The 18522-nt window shown below is 40.7% G+C and overlaps 2 protein-coding genes across 2 annotated transcripts in view; one reads left to right on the top strand and one right to left on the bottom strand.

The window, feature by feature from the left end:
• Nucleotides 1–913: 913 nt before the first annotated feature.
• Nucleotides 914–8434, bottom strand: LOC104925587 (NLR family CARD domain-containing protein 3). Its single transcript, XM_027277779.1, has 12 exons — nucleotides 7952–8434; nucleotides 7364–7409; nucleotides 7207–7236; nucleotides 6775–6903; nucleotides 5851–5970; nucleotides 5264–5342; nucleotides 4922–5156; nucleotides 2993–4799; nucleotides 2728–2901; nucleotides 2393–2566; nucleotides 2107–2153; nucleotides 914–1995 (listed from the first exon to the last, which is right to left on the bottom strand). Exons 1-12 carry the CDS (start codon nucleotides 8025–8027, stop codon nucleotides 1439–1441), a joined length of 3474 nt encoding a protein of 1157 aa, XP_027133580.1. The 5' UTR covers nucleotides 8028–8434; the 3' UTR covers nucleotides 914–1438.
• An 811-nt stretch (nucleotides 8435–9245) lies between these two features.
• Nucleotides 9246–18522, top strand: part of plekha3 (pleckstrin homology domain containing, family A (phosphoinositide binding specific) member 3) — an 11237-nt gene continuing 1960 nt past the window's right edge. Inside the window, exons 1-6 of the mRNA XM_019257841.2 lie at nucleotides 9246–9589; nucleotides 11395–11511; nucleotides 11594–11743; nucleotides 12537–12658; nucleotides 12757–12861; nucleotides 13145–13188. Coding sequence (XP_019113386.1) covers nucleotides 9550–9589; nucleotides 11395–11511; nucleotides 11594–11743; nucleotides 12537–12658; nucleotides 12757–12861; nucleotides 13145–13188 — 578 coding nt within the window. The 5' untranslated portion in view covers nucleotides 9246–9549. The remainder of the gene's footprint in view (nucleotides 9590–11394; nucleotides 11512–11593; nucleotides 11744–12536; nucleotides 12659–12756; nucleotides 12862–13144; nucleotides 13189–18522) is intronic.

Genomic DNA, 18522 nt, shown 5'->3' with positions numbered 1-18522 from the left:
CTTTTTGGGCTGAGCAGGAGCCATTTAATCGAGTTTGTGGACTGAGAGCAGAAAATTAGGACTAGTCTGATTTGGCTAACTTGTTACGAATCGAGTCATACGACTTCCAAAAGCACACACTGAGCACAGAGTTTTTAAAGATGAACTGCAGGCTGGATGTGCAGGCTGCAGTGAAAGTCGTCCTGTGTGATCGGACCCTTCACCTTACTGTCTGTCTGTCATTTAGATGGGTACGAGTGACTCGGCCGTCTCGTTGCTTGATGCTCCTCACTGTCCATGCTTCCTCCTCCACCTCATATTTCCCCTCCCTCTCTCTGTACCTGTTGTGATAGACCCCCCCTTTCCTCCATCCCCGTCCGTTTGGTTACAAAAAGGCCCGACCGCCTGCGTCCGACTGTGTGGTCCCCCCTCCTCTCTCCTGATCGATAGTTTCATCTCCGCCATTTTTTGTTTTTTGTTTTTTTCTGTTCTTGGTGGCCAAAAACAAAAACGAGGAAATGTAATAATCATTGTTTGGTAACTGTTTTTAGTGCTATGTTTTTGGAGCGTTACGAGTATTTTCTAACATGTTACAATAAAAGATTGTAGTGTACAAATTCACATTTATAAAATATATATATATAGATATATATGAGAAATGTATGTTCTAATGCAATAAAGAGAGATTAAGAATTATGAAAATTGGCTTGATTTGATTAGTCAATTTTATATTTTTAATTATTTGTGTAAAGTGTTGTTGTTTAAAGTTTAAAGGGTACATATGAAGTACTTATCCATAGTCAGTGTATTTCCCTACATTAAATGGTGGTCAATGTACACCCAGTTTGGAGGATCCCAGCACAGAAACAGAGTTATGCACTCTTAAAGAAAAAGCCCCAAACTCATGTGTGTATATATACATGCATATAAAACTTGCAAGCAAAGCTGGCTATCCTGTAAAAAAACAAATCACATTCTGCGTCACACAGTGCTGTATATTCTTTGTTTTTCAGTTTTATTACTGAGGCAACAATACATCCATTATGCATACTGCAGTAGAATATAACACAGCACAAATAATGTACAAAAGATGATGTGCACTTTCAATGTGCATATGTTTTAAGGCCACCTCTCCTTTGATCTGTCTGTATATTGCAGCCAGTATCTGCATCTACGACTCTATGATAGTTGCTGTAATTAAGTAATAACCTCAGTTTTCAGTGATTAATACACATCCACATACTATACTGGTTTTGCTTTTGCGCATTGCTTTATTTTTACCTGTTTTTATAGCTGTTTTCTTAATCTCATATGTGTGCAATGGTAAAGATATTCTCTGAGTCTTGCAGAAATAACAACTAAACTGCATTTACAATCACTAACTAAAATCAGCTGTGTGTCATTGTGTATAGACTGAACTCTCTGGTCAGTATATAGTAAGAGGAGGAGACTCTCCCTCCTACAGAGAACACAGAGATGCTGAGGAGTCAGACCACACACCATACCTGAACCCAAACCCAGTATAAAGAGGTCCAGTGAATGTGGTGTTGATGGTGTGGAGGTGGATCAGTGTGTCAGAGAAGACTCTGTAGAAGGACATAATCCCGGCAGGATAGTCTACATACACTGCTACCCTGGTGGAAACAGAGCAGGTGGAGGCGGTGGAGGTGGAGGTGATGGAGGTGCCTTGGTTATTGTGCCAGACAGAGAAACGACAGTTGGAGCAGGTCAGACTCCAGGACTGATCATTCCTGCCGAACCAGGTGTCATCACTGTCTCCTTTCCTGCTGATTCCTCTGTAAGTCGCTGCTATAAAAACTTCTCCTCTACACTCGACCTCCCAGTAACAGCGGCCAGTCAGAGCGTTTGAACACAGCACCTCAGGACACTTGTCAAATCTTTCTGGGTGATCGGGATAGGACTGATTCTCCTCCACATGTGACACCTTCCTGTTGTCGTCGGACAGTTTGAGGAATCCGTTAACGGTGTTGGTGTCGAGTGTGAGTTCACGGAAATCTGATGGAGACAACAAGACACGATCAAGAGCTGGAGGTATTAATCTATCATGTGTTTGTATTGATAGTTTGAAGATGCTTGAACGTGTGTGCTTTGTTTTCATGAACTTACACTTCCTCAGACCTGGTCTCAACCATTGGACTCCACGAGGCTCCACCCTGAAAGGAGGTGTTTGATCAGATCATCTTTTAGCATGGACACATGGACTTACTTCGCTCTCATACACAGGTTTGTTCTACTTACATACATACTATAAATACAACTTATTCACTTATTCACACTACATTTTATATAATTAATTTCAGATTCAATTTCTTCTACCAGAAAGAAAAGTAAATCAAATGTTTAACTCTCTAGGATTCAGTGAAAATAAGGTTGATGGCTGCAACAGCCATACCTGAGAGTGTCCAGACTCCAGTGTGGATCCTCTAATTTAGCAGACAGCTGCTCCACTACTGAGTCTCCTGGGTGATTGTAGCTCAGGTCCAGCTCTCTCAGATGAGAGGGGTTTGAGTTCAGAGCTGAGACCAGAGAGAGACCGCCTTCCTCTGTGATCAGACAGCCTGAAAGCCTGCAAGCATGCAAAACATTTCACATAATCTGAGGGTACTAAGAGGGCTAGAAGGTTACTGCATATAATAAATAGAAGAACTAGAGAACTAAGTTAAAGCTATTGTGTGTCGCATGTCAGATGTTTATCATCATCATTCGAACAGGTTGATGAATCCTGACCTGAGATTTTCCAGTGTACAATGTGGACTTTCGAGCCCAGTAGACAGCAGCTTCACTCCGAGATCCTGCAGGTTGTTGTTACTCAGGTCCAGCTCTCTTACACAAGAGGACTGGGAGCTCAGAACTAGGGACAGAGCTTCACAGCTTCTCTCTAAGAGGTTACAGCCATTCAGTCTGAAGTAAGAAGGAATACAGAAGAAGAATTACTTTATTGGTCTTTATTGGTTATTGATAGAGATGAAAAGTTAGCTCTCTCTATACTTACAGAACTTTATCTGAGGCTTTGATCACTGGCAGCAGCCTTAGAAGAGCCTCCTCTGAAGCAGAGAACTTCTTCAGGTCGAACACATCCAGATCTTTTTCTGATGACAGTAGAATGAAGACCAGAGCCGACCACTGAGCAGAAGAGAGATTGTCTGTGGAGAGTCTACCTGATCTCAGGCACTGTTGGATTTCTTCCACTAGAGAACGATCATTCAGTTCATTCAGACAGTGGAACAGGTTGATGCTTTTCTCTGGAGACAGATTCTCACTGATCTTCTTCTTGATGTACTGGACTGTTTCCTGAGTCACCTGTGAGCTACGTCTCGTCCGTGTCAGAAGGTCTTGTAAAAGAGTCTGATTGCTCTGTCGCGAAAGGCCCAGGAGGAAGCGAAGGAACAAGTCCAGGTGTCCATTTGGACTCTCCAAGGCCTTGTCCACAGCACTCTGGTAGACCTGTGTCTCTGCAGATGTGTCTTTTTGTATTTCAGACTTCTGGGAAGTTGATTGTTCTTCTGACAGCAGATTGACTCCAGAGTTGATGAATGTCAGATGGACATGAAGAGAAGCTAGAAACTCCTGAATGCTTAGATGGACAAAGCAGAACACCTTGTCCTGGTACAGCCCTCTCTCCTCTTTAAAGATCTGTGTGAACACTCCTGAGTACACCGCGGCTGCTGTGATATCGATGCCACACTCTGTCAGGTCTGATTCATAGAAGATCAAGTTCCCTTTCTGCAGCTGTTCAAAAGCCAGTTTACTCAGACATTCAATCATCTTCCTGTTATCTGGAGTCCAGTGTGGATCTGTCTCAGCTCTTCCGTCATACTTGACGTTCTTCAGTTTGGATTGAACCACCAGGAAGTCGATGTACATCTCAGTCAGGGTCTTGGGCAGCTCTCCTCCTCCGTCTTTGGTTTTCAACACATCCTCCAGAACTGTAGCAGTGATCCAGCAGAAGACTGGGATGTGGCACATGATGTAGAGACTTCGTGATGTCTTGATGTGGGAGATGATCCTGCAGGCCTGCTTCCTGTCTCTGAATTTCTTTCTAAAGTACTCCTCCTTCTGTAGGTCAGTAAACCCTCTGACCTCTGTCACCATGTCAAGACACTCAGCAGGGATCTGATTGGCTGCTGCAGGTCGTGTGGTTATCCAGAGGTGAGCAGAGGGAAGTAGTTTCCCCCTGATGAGGTTTGTCAGCAACACACCCACTGATGTGGACTTTGTAACATCAGTCAGGATCTCAGCATTGTGGAAGTCCAGAGGAAGTCGACACTCATCCAGACCGTCAAAGATGAACACGACCTTGAACTCTTCAAACCTGTAGATTCCTGCTTCTTTGGCTTCAATAAAGAAGTGATGAACAAGTTCGACCAAGCTGTACTTTTTCTCTTCAAGCAGATTCAGCTCTCTGAAAGTGAATGGAAACGTGAACTGAATGTCCTGGTTGGTTTTGTCTTCGGCCCAGTCCAGAACAAACTTCTGTGTTAAGACTGTTTTCCCAATACCAGCCACTCCCTTTGTCATCACTGTTCTGATTGGTTCATCTCTTCCATGTACGGGTTTAAACAGGTCTTTACATCTGATTGTTGCTTCTGGTCTTTCTAGTTTCCTGGATGAGGTTTCAATTTGTCTGACCTCATGTTCATTATTGACTTCTCCTGTCTCTCCTTCTGTGATGTAAAGCTCTGTGTAGATTTGATTCAGAAGGGTTGGATTTCCTGCTTTAGCAATCCCCTCGAACAGACACTGGAACTTCTTCTTGAGGTTAGATTTAAGTTTATACTGATAAACTGGAACAGGATATCCTGAATGAACACACCGCAAAGAAAACCAATAAGTCAGAGGATTTTAAACATTTAATTTCCTCAAAGAGTTTATGAATATAATTTGTTTTTTAGTAAATGTGAAATATGTTGAATCCTCTTACTGCTCTGCAGATGGTCAGCCAGTTCCTCCTGGTTCATTCTCCTCAGGAAGTGCTGCGTGATCTTCAGAAATGCTTCTCTGCTGCTCTTCCTCTGCTTTACCTCCTCATCACCCAACTCCTCCTCATCCTCCATCTGGCTCTCCAAGCATCCTGGGTATTCTGAACACAGAATCTTCTGGATCTTCTTCAGCTCATTCTTCACAAAAGTCACAATGTTCTCCTCCAGCAGCTGGAACTGAATATCATATGAATGATGCTATCAAAAACTAAAATAATGAAACCAGACATCAGATCGACAACATGCAGCAAGAAGATCATTGTGAATGTAACAGATGTACAGACCATACATGTAGAGTCAAGGTGTGTTTGATGCGCCTGGGCAGGCTGACCACTGGGAACCTTCAAGTTCTGTTGGTCAACTCTACAGAGGAATCATAAAGATCACATTATTTTTGCACCATAGACTTATGTCTTTTAAACACACCATTGCAGTTAGTTAGGTTTGTTTTGTTCTATCATGATTGATCCTAACGTTAGTTAGGTTTGTTTTGTTCTATCATGATTGATCCTAACGAAAGCCATTTCAAACAACATAGGAAAGTTTTTAACAAAACATTTTGGGGGGCTTTGGTTATCTTTATTGATGGAAAAAGCTGAAAAGTGAGCAAAGCATGCAGCAAAGGGCCCCGGTGTCAGAATTGAACCCCGGCTGCTGCTGTAAGGACTTAGGTGAGCTATTCGGGCACACCCAAGAACATTCAACACTCTTGGGCTGGTCACTCCTTACGGAGACACGGAATCATACAGAATCTCTGCTGCGGGAAACTGATAAAATTTGGTAATTTTGCTACTTTCCAGCAATCTGCAGGTCAGGTGTCCAGTTATAAAGTCAACCTGTCAATTACATTTTAAATGTAATTTCAGCTTACCTTGCAGCAAAGTCTTTTTGTCCTTTAAAACAGATTTCACGATCATGCGAACAATCACTGTTGAGCGACACACAGCTGGGTTCAGGTTCAGGTCCAGAGGAATCTCGTCTCTGAGGGATCCTAGCACACAGAGAGGAAGACTAGCAGGAAGGTAGATTCATTTTTTAGTCTTCAGCCTCAGCAGCTGCTGGAGAAAACTAGCAGCTTTCCACAAAAATAGGATCCAAACGGTTTAATTCAAGTGAAGAATCTTTGTGTTACGTATGATCCTACCCTCCCCTTTGACTGGCACAAACCCAAATTTCTCCTCTGCCTCTAGACATTTGGCAACAAAGAAGAAGCTACAACAATTTCTTTCACATATGTGACTATTAGTTTTGTACAGCTCATTTCTTTAACCCTTTATTGGGCGAGGAACCATATACGGTCACCTTCATGGGCTTCACAAATGGTGCCCCACGTCTCTCAATGAAGGAGCAGAATCACATGACTTTCTCTAGCCAATCAGCAAATGTCAGGCTACGTTCGTGGGTAGCGTTCCTGTGGCCTCTAATGCATCCTACACTAACCCTAACCCCAATATTTTTTGCCCTGTATCACGTGTGTGATATCTTGTAAGACATATATCTGATTGTTAATTTGGAAATAAATATTTTTGGGACTTTTTATTTACCCTAGGTGGGCGAGTGACCGTATATGGTAACTTCTTTGACTTTGATTTGCAGCCTAAAACTAAAACTTTTTTAAAAAGTAAAAAAACAGAAAAAAAGTCTTCCTCTATCCACCAATAACACTTCAGGTTGAAATTTGAAATTTTTTGAAAGTATTTCAATGAGTCCGTGTGTTTCATACTGTCCATGTTTCAGATCAGACCAGTTATACAGGGAACCTGTCATGTACATTTTAAATGTAATTTGAGCTTACTTTGCAGCAGAGTCTTTTTGTCGTTTAAAATTGAAATCACGATCATGCGAGCAGTCACTGTTGAGGGACACACAGCTGGGTTCTGGTTCAGGTCCAGGTTCCGGGGAAACTGGTGTCTGAGGGATTCTCCTAGAGAGAAAGACCAGCAGGAAGGGAATTCTTTTGGTTTAGTTTTAGTTTATTTTTTAGTCCTCAACTAAGCTAGCTGCTTGATTTCTTCACACTGAAATCTGTTTAAGTTGGTAGTTATTGAGATAGCTCTCCGATCATTTGATCTGCCTCAAACATGTTATATGAGCCTTCATAAAAAGACAAGCATGAAAGTCCAAACAGCAGTCCAGTATCAAAGTCCAGACTATATATATATTTTTATAGTTATGGGCATTATAGGCCCTAAAAACAGAAACAAAAATACAAAATAAAGTGTGATACCTTTTCATGTTGGTAAAAATTGGCAGCCACCTGATGAAGAGAGATGGACAGATGCGTCATTAGTCTTTCGTCTGATTTAGATTAGATTTCTATGTGTAGCATTTAAAGAATGTAGTTTCAGTTCAACTTTGAGCAGCTTGTTTAAAGTTCCACTTACTCTTGAACTTCATCACTCTGCAGGCTCTCTGCTGTCTGGACTAGGTCTGTGTGGAAAAAAGAGTTTTCTGCTCAGGGTTAAATCCTCTGCGTTGGCTGTTACACTTTCATAAACAAGTTTAAACCAGTCTGAAGCTTCAGGTATCAGCTGCTGCATGTTGACTATGACAACAGTTTGACTGATCATCACTGATGACACTGTTTTTGTCTATTTGAACTACAGGGGCCAGACTTTTCTTTTAAACTCTTTTCAGATATTAAAAAAAAAACAAAAACAGTACGTAACATTTCAGTCATCCCTGCTGTTCTATCTGTTGACGAGAGATAAAACAAAACTGAGGGTTTTTTTCTCTAATAATAATAATAATAATAATACATTTTATTTCAATAAAAGTATATCAAATTACAAGAATACAACATTAAAAACTGTTAAATACGGCAAATGCAGTTGAAATCTAAACCTCTTCTGACCCAAACCAATCATTGCTTAAGTTTAGAACTTTTCAATAGAAAGAACTGATCAAAAGCAGAAGAACTGGTCCGAACAATCATTTCTGTATGAATACACAAACGCCACAAAGAACTGTACCTGGACAGGTAAAACAACAAGAGATTGTGGTGGACCATCGCCTCTGAAGTACGGACCATAGAGAAACAATCAACATAACCTCTCGTTGGTTCTCTCTTTACTTTATAGTTTTTCCTTGTAGTTATATTTATTTTAATTCCTCCTCTCTTGTCCATTCTGTTCATGCACGCACTCAAACTTTGTTTGAGGAAGTCAACGATATAAAAAATCACTCACCTTATAACGGGGGAAGTTACAGCTGTTTGACCCCTCCACCGTCAGGCACCTCCACCGTCAGGCACCGCCCTACCTCCACCCCCGTCAGGCACCTACCAATGTCAGGCACCTCCACTGTCAGGCACCGCCCCTACCTCCACCGTCAGGCACCTCCACCGTCAGGCACCGCCCCTACCTCCACCGTCAGGTACCTCCACCGTCAGGCACCTCCACTGTCAGGTACCTCCACCGTCAGGCACCTCCACTGTCAGGCACCTCCACTGTCAGGCACCGCCCCTACCTCCACTGTCAGGCACCTACTCCACTGTCAGGCACCGCCCCCTACCTCCACGTCGCACTATCTCACTGTCGGCACCCCCCTACCTCCACTGTCAGGCACCTACCTCCCCTGTCAGGCACGCCCCTACCTCCAGTCGGCACCTCCACGTCCGGCACCGCCCCTACTCCACTGTCAGGCACCTCACCGTCAGGCACCGCCCCTACCTCCACTGTCAGGTACTCCACCGTCAGTACCTCCCCCGTCAGGCACCTCCACTGTCAGGCACCGCCCCTACCTCCACCGTCAGGCACCTCCACTGTCAGGTACCTCCACTGTCAGGCACCTCAACCGTCAGCACCTCCACTGTCAGGCACCTACCTCCACTGTCGGTACCTCCACTGTCAGGCCCGGAAATGCAAGGGATACATTTCAAAATAAAATGACACAAAATCTTTCAATTCCCGGTCTATCGTACATATTGTTTTTATCGTAAACTTTTGTTTGGTCAGTGCACATTTTCTCTTTGTTATAAAATAAATATATACAGTATATTTATTTTATAACAAATAAATAAATATATATCTCATACACAGGTTTGTTATAAAAAATAATTATAGATATATATTTATGTTTATATTTTATAATAAATATATATCTATATTTTATTTTTATAACAAACCTGTGTATGAGAGCGAAATATTGTCCAGCGAAGCACTGTATCTTTTTTTTGTTAACAGAAATATAATATATGATTACTAGTAACAGTGTTTTTCTGTGTGGTGTCAGTGCAGTAGTCGGAGTGACAGCTGTGAATTGGCCCCTGCGCGCTTCCGTAGAGAAGCTGCTGTTTTGTTGACATCTCTCCTCCATCAGCTGACTGAAGTTAGCAGCTCGTCAGTTCACGGACACAAACTCAAACCCTCAGCATGACTTTCACCTCATGCCAACGCTGCACGCATGATACAAAAAGACACGCGCTCACACCACGAAAGACAGCTCGCGCTTCCTCAGAAGAGCTCGCGACGAGCGTCGGCTGTCGCTCGTGAGAGACGTTACAGCGACCGTTAGCTTCGAGCTACGACAGGAAGCTAACGCGCTAAGTTAGCCGATGTAAAGCGACACGATGGAGGGGATCCTGTACAAATGGACGAACTACATGACAGGTGAGTGCTCTGCCTGACTGTCAGGTAACTCACACCTGTGTCAGGTAACTCACACCTGTTATCCCGCCGGAAGTCCTCCTTAAAAAGGCGAATTTAACCGTTACAGCCGGGAGCTAACAAGCTACAAGGATAGCTAGCTGTGGTTTGATTTATCTTCACATTCAGCCTGATAACTGTGATTAAATCAACATTTAACTCATGTGTGTGGTGTCTCCTGATAAACTACTACTGTGGCATCTGACCTTAACGGTGGCAGCGTGGCGTGTCTATAAATAATAATGGTAGAGGACAAAATACACGCAGCTCATGACCCAACAATCACCAGCTCACAGCCTGATTTATCTGTTTTTATTTTTATAGCTGTGAATAAGTGTCCTTAAACTTTTCGGACCAGGATTTGACTCTTCTGCTACACTCATATAGTTTGTCAACATGCTCAAATATTTAAGACTGGCCATAAAATCAACCATAAAAAGCAGAAACAGACGAGATGCTGACAGCACTGTTTGCTAAAGGATGATAATAATAAAAAAACATGTGGTAAAATGCAATAAAAGTTTGAATTAACAACACATGGCAGAGTAAATGAAATAAAATTAGGTATTCAAATGTATCGTCAGAGTCTTAATGTCAGTAAACGTGTTTTTCTTCGTCATATTTACACTGTTATGAGAATTTTTTAAAGAACAACTCTGGAATAAGGAAGTTATAAAGCTGAATTTATTATTTTTGTACAAGGAGCGTTTAACAGTGCAACACACAACAAAGGGGTCACAGAGAAAAGGCTCTAACACTTGGTTCTTATACATTTTTTAAAAATGGGCTGTCTCTGACACCTCCCACCTGATAAAGATAAACGTCATAACATTCCTTTAGTTGGTTTACTGCCAAGAAATTACATGGTACTCCCCGAGCCTGTCTCTCCTGTTCTGCTACTAATCTATAATTGTCTCTCCCTGCCAACTAAAAGACAGGAGACACACACACACTATCTGTATGAGTTAAAACATCTGCACCCCTGTATAATCCTAATTTTTTTTCTAACATTTACCACGTACCACCTCAGAAAATATCAGGCTCTCAAAGTACCACCAAAATACAGCCGTGTAGACCGATCCAGACAGTTCACACACAAGGTTTATTACAAATAGAATAATTTGGTTGATTTCCTGTTTGGAGCCACGATTGCAGAGTTGTTGTTTTTTTAACCTCATTTCACCTCCGTTTACGATATTTGTGTCACATTTGAGCTCGTGTATGTGCTACAGTCAAGAACGTGACGACGAATCAGGCTGATAATGAAACTAAACATGTCCTGGAAGTTATTTTCTTTAGATATATATACATCATTTAGAGAAACAATCTGGTTTTGCACGTCACTGATACTGACCATGATATGCAAACCTGTAGTCTAAATACATTTTGGTAAATTGGTAAGCAAACTGTGACTTACTGTCAGTGTGTTTTTAAATACGTCTTGCTATTTGAGGGGCATTGGTATAGAAACATTTGAGAAACCATGTGATAGAGAAACCTGCTCTGTGTGCCTTTCTAGTGTGAGAATAATTTGAATATGATTTGAAAATCTGTGTTTGTAGCTATTTGTAGCTGTCGCCTTTGAATTTAGCAAATTGTGACCAGCAGTTTTACAATTTTCTGACATTTTATTGACCAAATAATGAAAAAGACTGTGCAGAATAATAGACAATTTAAAGTAATAAATAGTTTCAACCATAAGATCCAACATTTTTGGCTTCATCTCGTCACACATTTGGTATTTAGATTTTTGTGTTTCCTGTCCTCAGGCTGGCAGCCGCGCTGGTTCGTCTTAGAGAACGGAGTTATCTCTTACTACGACAACGAGGACGACGTCGGTAAAGGAAGCAAAGGATCCATCAAGATGTCCGTGTGTGACATTAAAGGTTAGACCGCTGCTTATCACCTCGCCTGTCCTCGCTCACGGTAAACAACGTAAAAACACTGTGCATGTCTTCTATATTTCAGTTCATCCGACAGATCCCACGCGTCTAGAGTTGATAATCCCCGGTGAGCAGCATTTCTACGTCCGAGCTGTGAACGCCGCAGAGAGACAGAGGTGGCTGGTGGCTTTAGGCTCGTCCAAAGCTGGAACTCTGGACAGCCACAAACACAAAGGTACCCAGAGTTATTTCTTAAACTTCTCAATTATCAACAAAATCAACTCGCCTAAACGAAATACCTTGACACAAATACGAGTTAACACAGCGCTAAAATCACGAGTTCAGTACAATGGCGAGCTCCACATACAAACACAAGCAGCCTCAACTGTCGGGATCTTCAGATTGGAGACTGGGTGTCGCTCCAATCGTAGTCCTCCAGGTGTCCAAGATGTAGAGATGATGGTAGCCAGGACCAGGTGACCACACTATTAGCTTTGCATATACCATAGACTAAACTAAAGGTGTGCTGGCATCAGTGGTAACAGTGGAAAAATGATTTTGAAGCAAATTTGACACACACAAAAAAAATTCAGTTGACTTTGGAAGAAGTTTTATTGTGTAAAATGTTACTTTTCATCAAAAACCAAAAGGGAAGAAATCATTTGGTAAGATCAGTCAGCTGTTGCATACTTTACATTGTGTGTTTGCCATAAATATTCATGTAAAAGCTGATATTTAAACGCAAAGGTCTGTAGTTAATAAAGGCTCACATGATATATTTTACAATGTACCAATAATAGGAAGGCTGTGTAACTTCAGTGTCGAGCGTGACAGTTATTTTTTTTTGTGGTTATTACATTTTTATTGGTGGAGAAGTAAAAATGACTTATGCGGTTTACATAACTGACAACTTCCTCTAATAAAAGAGGTTTCTGTTTCTGACTCACTGAATATATTTATAGCTTACTGTGATGTTTTAAATAAAGATGTCTCACACACTGTGTGTGTATGTGCGTGTCCATCACCAGGTCCTGACTGTCTGAAGACGAAGATGTCTGAACTTCGTCTGTACTGTGACCTCCTAGTGCAGCAGGTCCAAACCATCCAATCACAGCACAGTGACGACACAGAGGCGGCGCCCACCTCAGAGGTAACACCACACTGATTTTGTCACGTTCGTGTCTTTGATAGTATTTTTTTTATGTAACACTTGTACTGAAGTTTCAAGTTCCCTCCTCCTCCTTTCAGGCCTCTCTGCTCAGTGCAACCTGTGCAACGTTCATCAGGACTTTAGAGGAGTGTATGACCCTGGCCAACCAGAGTTTAACACCCGACCTCCGACCTCCTGAAAGGGTAATTACACCTCCTCTTGCTAATTCATGTGCAGTAAGTCTACATAAATGTGTTTTGGTGGTGACACTGAACCAAAAGAGACATACTGACATCTTCACAGTGTGGGATTTGAATGACAAAGAAACAAAGAGTTATGGAGCTGTATGTGATTCACCATGTAGACATTAGTGCCTGTTTTTCTGCACGTGGAAGCCACACAGTTATTTATTTACTTTTTTTTTTATTACTTGCAAATGTGTCATAAAACTGAAATGAATGTCGTCTCTGTGTGCCCGGTGTCCAGATGAAGAGGTCAATCAGTCACCCTGGAACATACAGCTTCGACAGGTGAGTTATAACACACAGACACATATTATATGAACTTCCTCCTTGTTAAAGTCCCGTTCTGAGCTCAAACACAAACTTAAACTATAAAACACTAAAAACAAGAAGGTAAGGGAGGATTACCTCAAATTAAAACAGATTAAAAAGACATGTTTGTAATGTTTAGCAGACTTTACTTCATGTTTATATAAAGATCAACTTCCAAATCTGCTGTGCAAATAACAGAAAAACAATGCGTGTCTGCTGGGATGTTAACCGAATTCATGCATTACTATTAACTGCGGCCTCCAGGAGGCAGCGTTACAACACCTTGAATACAACATGTCATGTCAGCTTTGAAGGACGGGTTCAGATTGTTTCAAGCCCGTCTTAAAACAATAGTCATGTGAACAATAAACAGGTTTTATTTGCTGTAATAAACGCTGCTCTTCACAACAGTCCTCACTGAGTCAATGTCATGTGATGGGAGAAGTTAACATGAAGCTACAGAAGTCTCAGTCAGTGAAATCAAGTGGAATATTTTCCATGTTTGAAGTATAAAAGTCCCTCTTTGTGTCAGTGTCCTTCCACCACAGGTCAACAAGAAATTTAATTTAATATAGTACTAAAAAAAAGCCACTGTTCTGGAAGATATCCACTTGATTATATTTTATATTGACGTCACATAATCTTCAGAAGACATTTTTGTCGGATCTTTTATTGAGGACAGCAGCTGAAGCTGAAGACTTGTTTTCCTGTATACGGTAAAACACATTCATATTTCAAAATCTTTATTTCAATGACACTTTAAGGCAATTTACACAAAACACTGTATACTACAGACTTCTACTTATACAGTAAAACAGTATTTAATGGCATATTTTACAGTCTTGTCATGGTTTGGCAGTCATTTAAAATATGGAATAAAACGCCAATCTTCAACAGTGTTAGTATCCTTTTACTGTAATATAAGAAAAGGTTATACTGTGTGTATTACGGTAAAATTCAGGCAACCTCACCTGACAGTGTTTAACCGTAAAGATACTAGAGCTGCAACGAGTACTCAAGTAATTCGAGTACAAAAAAAAATCCTCAAATAATTTTTTTTTGCCTCGAGTATTTGTTTAATCAATAATTTTGTTTAAGTAGTCACTTGCATCCCGCCCCAGGCATCGTGTTCTACACGGACTGTAGTCACTTGCATCCCGCCCCAGGCATCGTGTTCTACACGGACTGTAAACGGTGAGAGCGAAGAGACCGTCCGCAAAAGAAGGTTTTAACAGGCCTGTCGTATCTGTCACACATTATGCAATAGTATTTTTATTTAAAATGCAAAAAAAAAAAAAAAAAAAAAAAAAAAAAAAAAATTTTTTTATTTTTTTTTGGTTCAAGAAAGTGAAGGACTGTTAATCTATCATTAACCCTCTGGTGTTCCAAACTTAAAAGAGCCTTCATCTGAATAAAATGTGTGACTATGTTGCTTAGTAACTAACTTCCTTCTAAATTTACCCTCATACCACCTCAGAAAATATCAGGCTCCACCAAATACAGCTGTAGACCGACCAGACACAGTTCACACACAAGGTTATTACAAATAGAATAATTTGGTGCAAAGCCGGCTACTTGATTCTGTTTGGAGCCACGATTGCAGAGTTTTTTTTTTTTTTTAACCATTTCACCTCCGTTACGATTTGTTGTCACATTTGAGCTCGTGTTTGTGCTACAGTCAAGAACGTGATACGAATCAGGCTGATAATGAAACTAAACATGTCAGGGAAGTTATTTTTTCTTTAGTTTTATATATATACATCAGTTAGAGAAACAATCGGTTTTGCACGTCACTGATATGCAAACCTGTAGTCTAAATACATTTTGGTAAATTGGTAACAAACTGTGACTTACTGTCAGTGTGTTTTTAAATACGTCTGCTATTTGAGGGCTTGGTATAGAAACATTTGAGAAACCATGTGATAGAGAAACCTGCTCTGTGTGCCTTTTCTAGTGTGAGAATAATTTGAATATGATTTGAAAATCTGTGTTTGTAGCTATTTGTAGCTGTCGCCTTTGAATTTAGAAATTGTGACCAGCAGTTTTACAGTTTTCTGACATTTTTATGACCAAATAATGAAAAAGACTGTGCAGAATAAAGACAATTTAAAGTAATAAATAGTTCAACAATAAGATCCAACATTTTGGCTTCACTCTTGTCACACAGGACACACATTTGGTATAGTTTTTGTGTTTCCTGTCCTCAGGCTGGCAGCCGCGCTGGGTTCGTCTTGAGGAACGGAGTCATCTCTTACTACGACAACGAGGACGACGTCGGTAAAGGAAGCAAAGGATCCATCAAGATGTCCGTGTGACATTAAAGGTTAGACCGCCGCTTATCACCTCGCCTGTCCTCGCTCACGGTAACAACGTAAAAACACTGTGCATGTCTTCATATTTCAGTTCATCCGACAGATCCCACGCGTCAGAGTTGATAATCCCCGTGAAGCAGCATTTACGTCCGGGCTGTGAACGCCGCAGAGAGACAGAGGTGGCTGGTGGCTTTAGGCTCGTCCAAAGCTGGAACTCTGGACAGCCACAAACACAAAGGTACCCAGAGTTATTTCTTAAAATTCTCAATTATCAACAAAATCAACTCCCTAAACAAATACCTCGACACAAATACGGTTAACACAGCGCTAAAATCACGAGTTCAGTACAATGGCGAGCTCCACATAAAAACACAAGCAGCCCAACTGTCGGGATCTTCAGATTGGAGACTGGGGATTGGAGCCAGGACCAGGCGACCACACTCTTAGCTTGCATATACCAGAGACCCTCAAAGTTAAACTAAAGGTGTGCGGCATCAGTGTAATTTGACACCACACAAAAAAAAAATCCAGTTACTTTGGAAGAGTTTTTATTGTGTGAAAGTTACTTTTCATCAAAAACCAAAAGGAGAAATCATTTGGTAAGATAGTCAGCTGTTGCATACTTTACATTGTGTGTTTGCCATAAAATTCATGTAAAGCTGATTTTAAATGCAGAGTCTGTAGTTAATAAAGGCTCACATGATATTTTTACAATGTACCATAATAGGAAGGCTTCAGTGTCGAGCGTGACAGTTTTTTTTTTTTTTTTTTTGTGGTTATACATTTTTATTGGTGGAGAAGTAAAAAAGACTAGCGGTTTTACATAACTGACAACTTCCTCTAATAAAAGAGGTTTCTGTTTCTGACTCACTGAATATATTTATGCTACGTGGATGTTTTTAAATAAAGATGTCTCACACACGGTGTGTGGTGCGTGTTCCATCACCAGGTCCTGACTGTCTGAAGACGAAGATGTCTGAACTCGTCTGTACTGTGACCTCCTAGTGCAGCAGGTCCAAACCATCCAATCACAGCACAGTGACGACACAGAGGCGCCACCTCAGAGGTAACACACACATGATTTGTCATTCGTGTCTTTGATAGTATTTTTTTATGTAACACTTGTACTGAAGTTTTCAAGTCCCCCCCTCCTCCTTTCAGGCCTCTCTGCCAGTGCAACCTGTGCAACGTTCATCAGGACTTGAGAGAGTGTATGACCCTGGCCAACCAGAGTTTAACACCCGACCTCCGACCCTCTGAAAGGGTAATTACACCTCCTCTTGAGTGACACTACAAAATGTGTTTTTGGTGGTGACACTGAACCAAAAGAGACAACTGACATCTTCAAGTGTGGATTTAATGACAAAGAAACAAAGATTATGGAGCTGTATGATTCACCATGTAGACATTAGTGCCGTTTTTTTCTGCACGTGGAAGCCACACAGTTATTTATTTACTTTTTTTTTTTTATTACTGCAAATGTGTCATAAAACTGAAATGAATGTCGTCTCTGTGTGCCGGGTCCAGATAAGAGGTCAATCAGTCACCCTGGAACATACAGCTTCGACAGGTGAGTATAAACACACAGACACATATTATATGATCTTCCTCCTGTTAAAGTCCCGTTCTGAGCTCAAACACAAATTAAACTATAAAACACTAAAAACAAGAAGGTAAGGGAGGATTACCTCAAATTAAAACAGATTAAAAAAGACATGTTTGTAATTTTAGCAACTTACTTGTTATATAAAGATCAACTTCCAAATCGGCTGTGCAAATAACAGAAAAACAATGCGTGTCTGCTAGATGTTAACCGAATTCATGCATTACTATAACTGCGGCCTCCAGGAGGCAGCGTTACAACACCTGTGAATACACATGTCTGTCAGCTTTGAAGGACGGGTTCAGATTGTTTCAAGCCCGTCTTAAACAATAGTCATGTGAACAATAAACAGGTTTATTTGCTGTAATAAACGCGGTCTTCACACAGTCCTCACTGAGTCAATGTCATGTGATGGGAGAAGTTAACATGAAGCTACAGAAGTCCAAGTCAGTGAAATCAAGTGGAATATTTTCCATGTTTGAAGTATAAAAGTCCCTCTTTTGTCAGTGTCCTTCCACCACAGGTCAACAAGAATTTAATTTAATTTAGTACTAAAAAAAAGCCACTGTTCGGAAGATATCCCTTGATTATATTTTATATTGACGTCAAATAATCTTCAGAAGACATTTTTGTCGGATCTTTTATTGAGGACAGCAGCTGAAGCTGAAGACTTGTTTTCCTGTATACGGTAAAACACACATTCAAAATCTTTATTTCAATGACACTTTGAGGCAATTTACACAAAACACTGTATACTACAGACTTCTATTAACAGTAAAACAGTATTAATGGCATATTTAAGTTGTTTTTTACTGTCATGGTTTGGCAGTCCATTTAAAATATGGAAAAAACGCCAATCTTCAACAGTGTTAGTACCTTTTACTGTAATATAAGAAAGGTTATACGGTGTGTATTACGGTAAAACAGACAACCTAACTTGACAGTGTTTAACCGTAAAGATACTAGAGCTGCAACGAGTACTCGAGTAATTCGAGTACAAAAAAAATCCTCAAATATTTTTTTTTTTTTGCCCAGTATTTTTGTTTAATCAATAAATTGTTTAAGTAGTCACTCACCCGCCCCAGGCATCTTTCTACACGGACTGTAAACAGTGAGAGCGAAGAGACCGCTGCCAAAGATGTCCAAAGTTTGGGATCATTGTTCAGTTTTAACAGGCCTGTCGTTTCCGTCACACATTATGCAAGATATTTATTTAAAGTGCAAAAAATAAACTCTGATTACTTGATTAATCGCTGAATATTCGGTAAGAATACACTCAAAAAGAATCGAGAGCTGCAGCCCTAAAAGATATTAATTATTGTATTTTATATTCCTGTTTGGAGCCATGATTGCAGTGTTCATTTTACTTCACTTGCTAGTTAGGTAAACGTAATA

The sequence above is a fragment of the Larimichthys crocea genome, chromosome III, assembly GCF_000972845.2.
Source record: "Larimichthys crocea isolate SSNF chromosome III, L_crocea_2.0, whole genome shotgun sequence".
In the NCBI taxonomy this organism is placed as follows: domain Eukaryota; kingdom Metazoa; phylum Chordata; class Actinopteri; family Sciaenidae; genus Larimichthys; species Larimichthys crocea.
Note: the sequence above shows the minus strand (reverse complement) of the source record. Positions and strands in the feature narration are given on the sequence as shown.

What these genes read in the sequence shown, in the direction of transcription:
- LOC104925587 (XM_027277779.1), bottom strand. Translation starts at nt 8,027, where the DNA reads ATGTTGATTGTTTCTCTATGGTCCGTACTTCAGAGGCGATGGTCCACC. An exon ending in TTGTTGTTTTACCTGTCCAG is followed by an intron (nt 7,410 to 7,951) that starts GTACAGTTCTTT and finishes TTTTCCACACAG; the next exon opens with ACCTAGTCCAGACAGCAGAG. An exon ending in CAAAAAGACTCTGCTGCAAA is followed by an intron (nt 5,971 to 6,774) that starts GTAAGCTCAAAT and finishes TCTGTGTGCTAG; the next exon opens with GATCCCTCAGAGACGAGATT.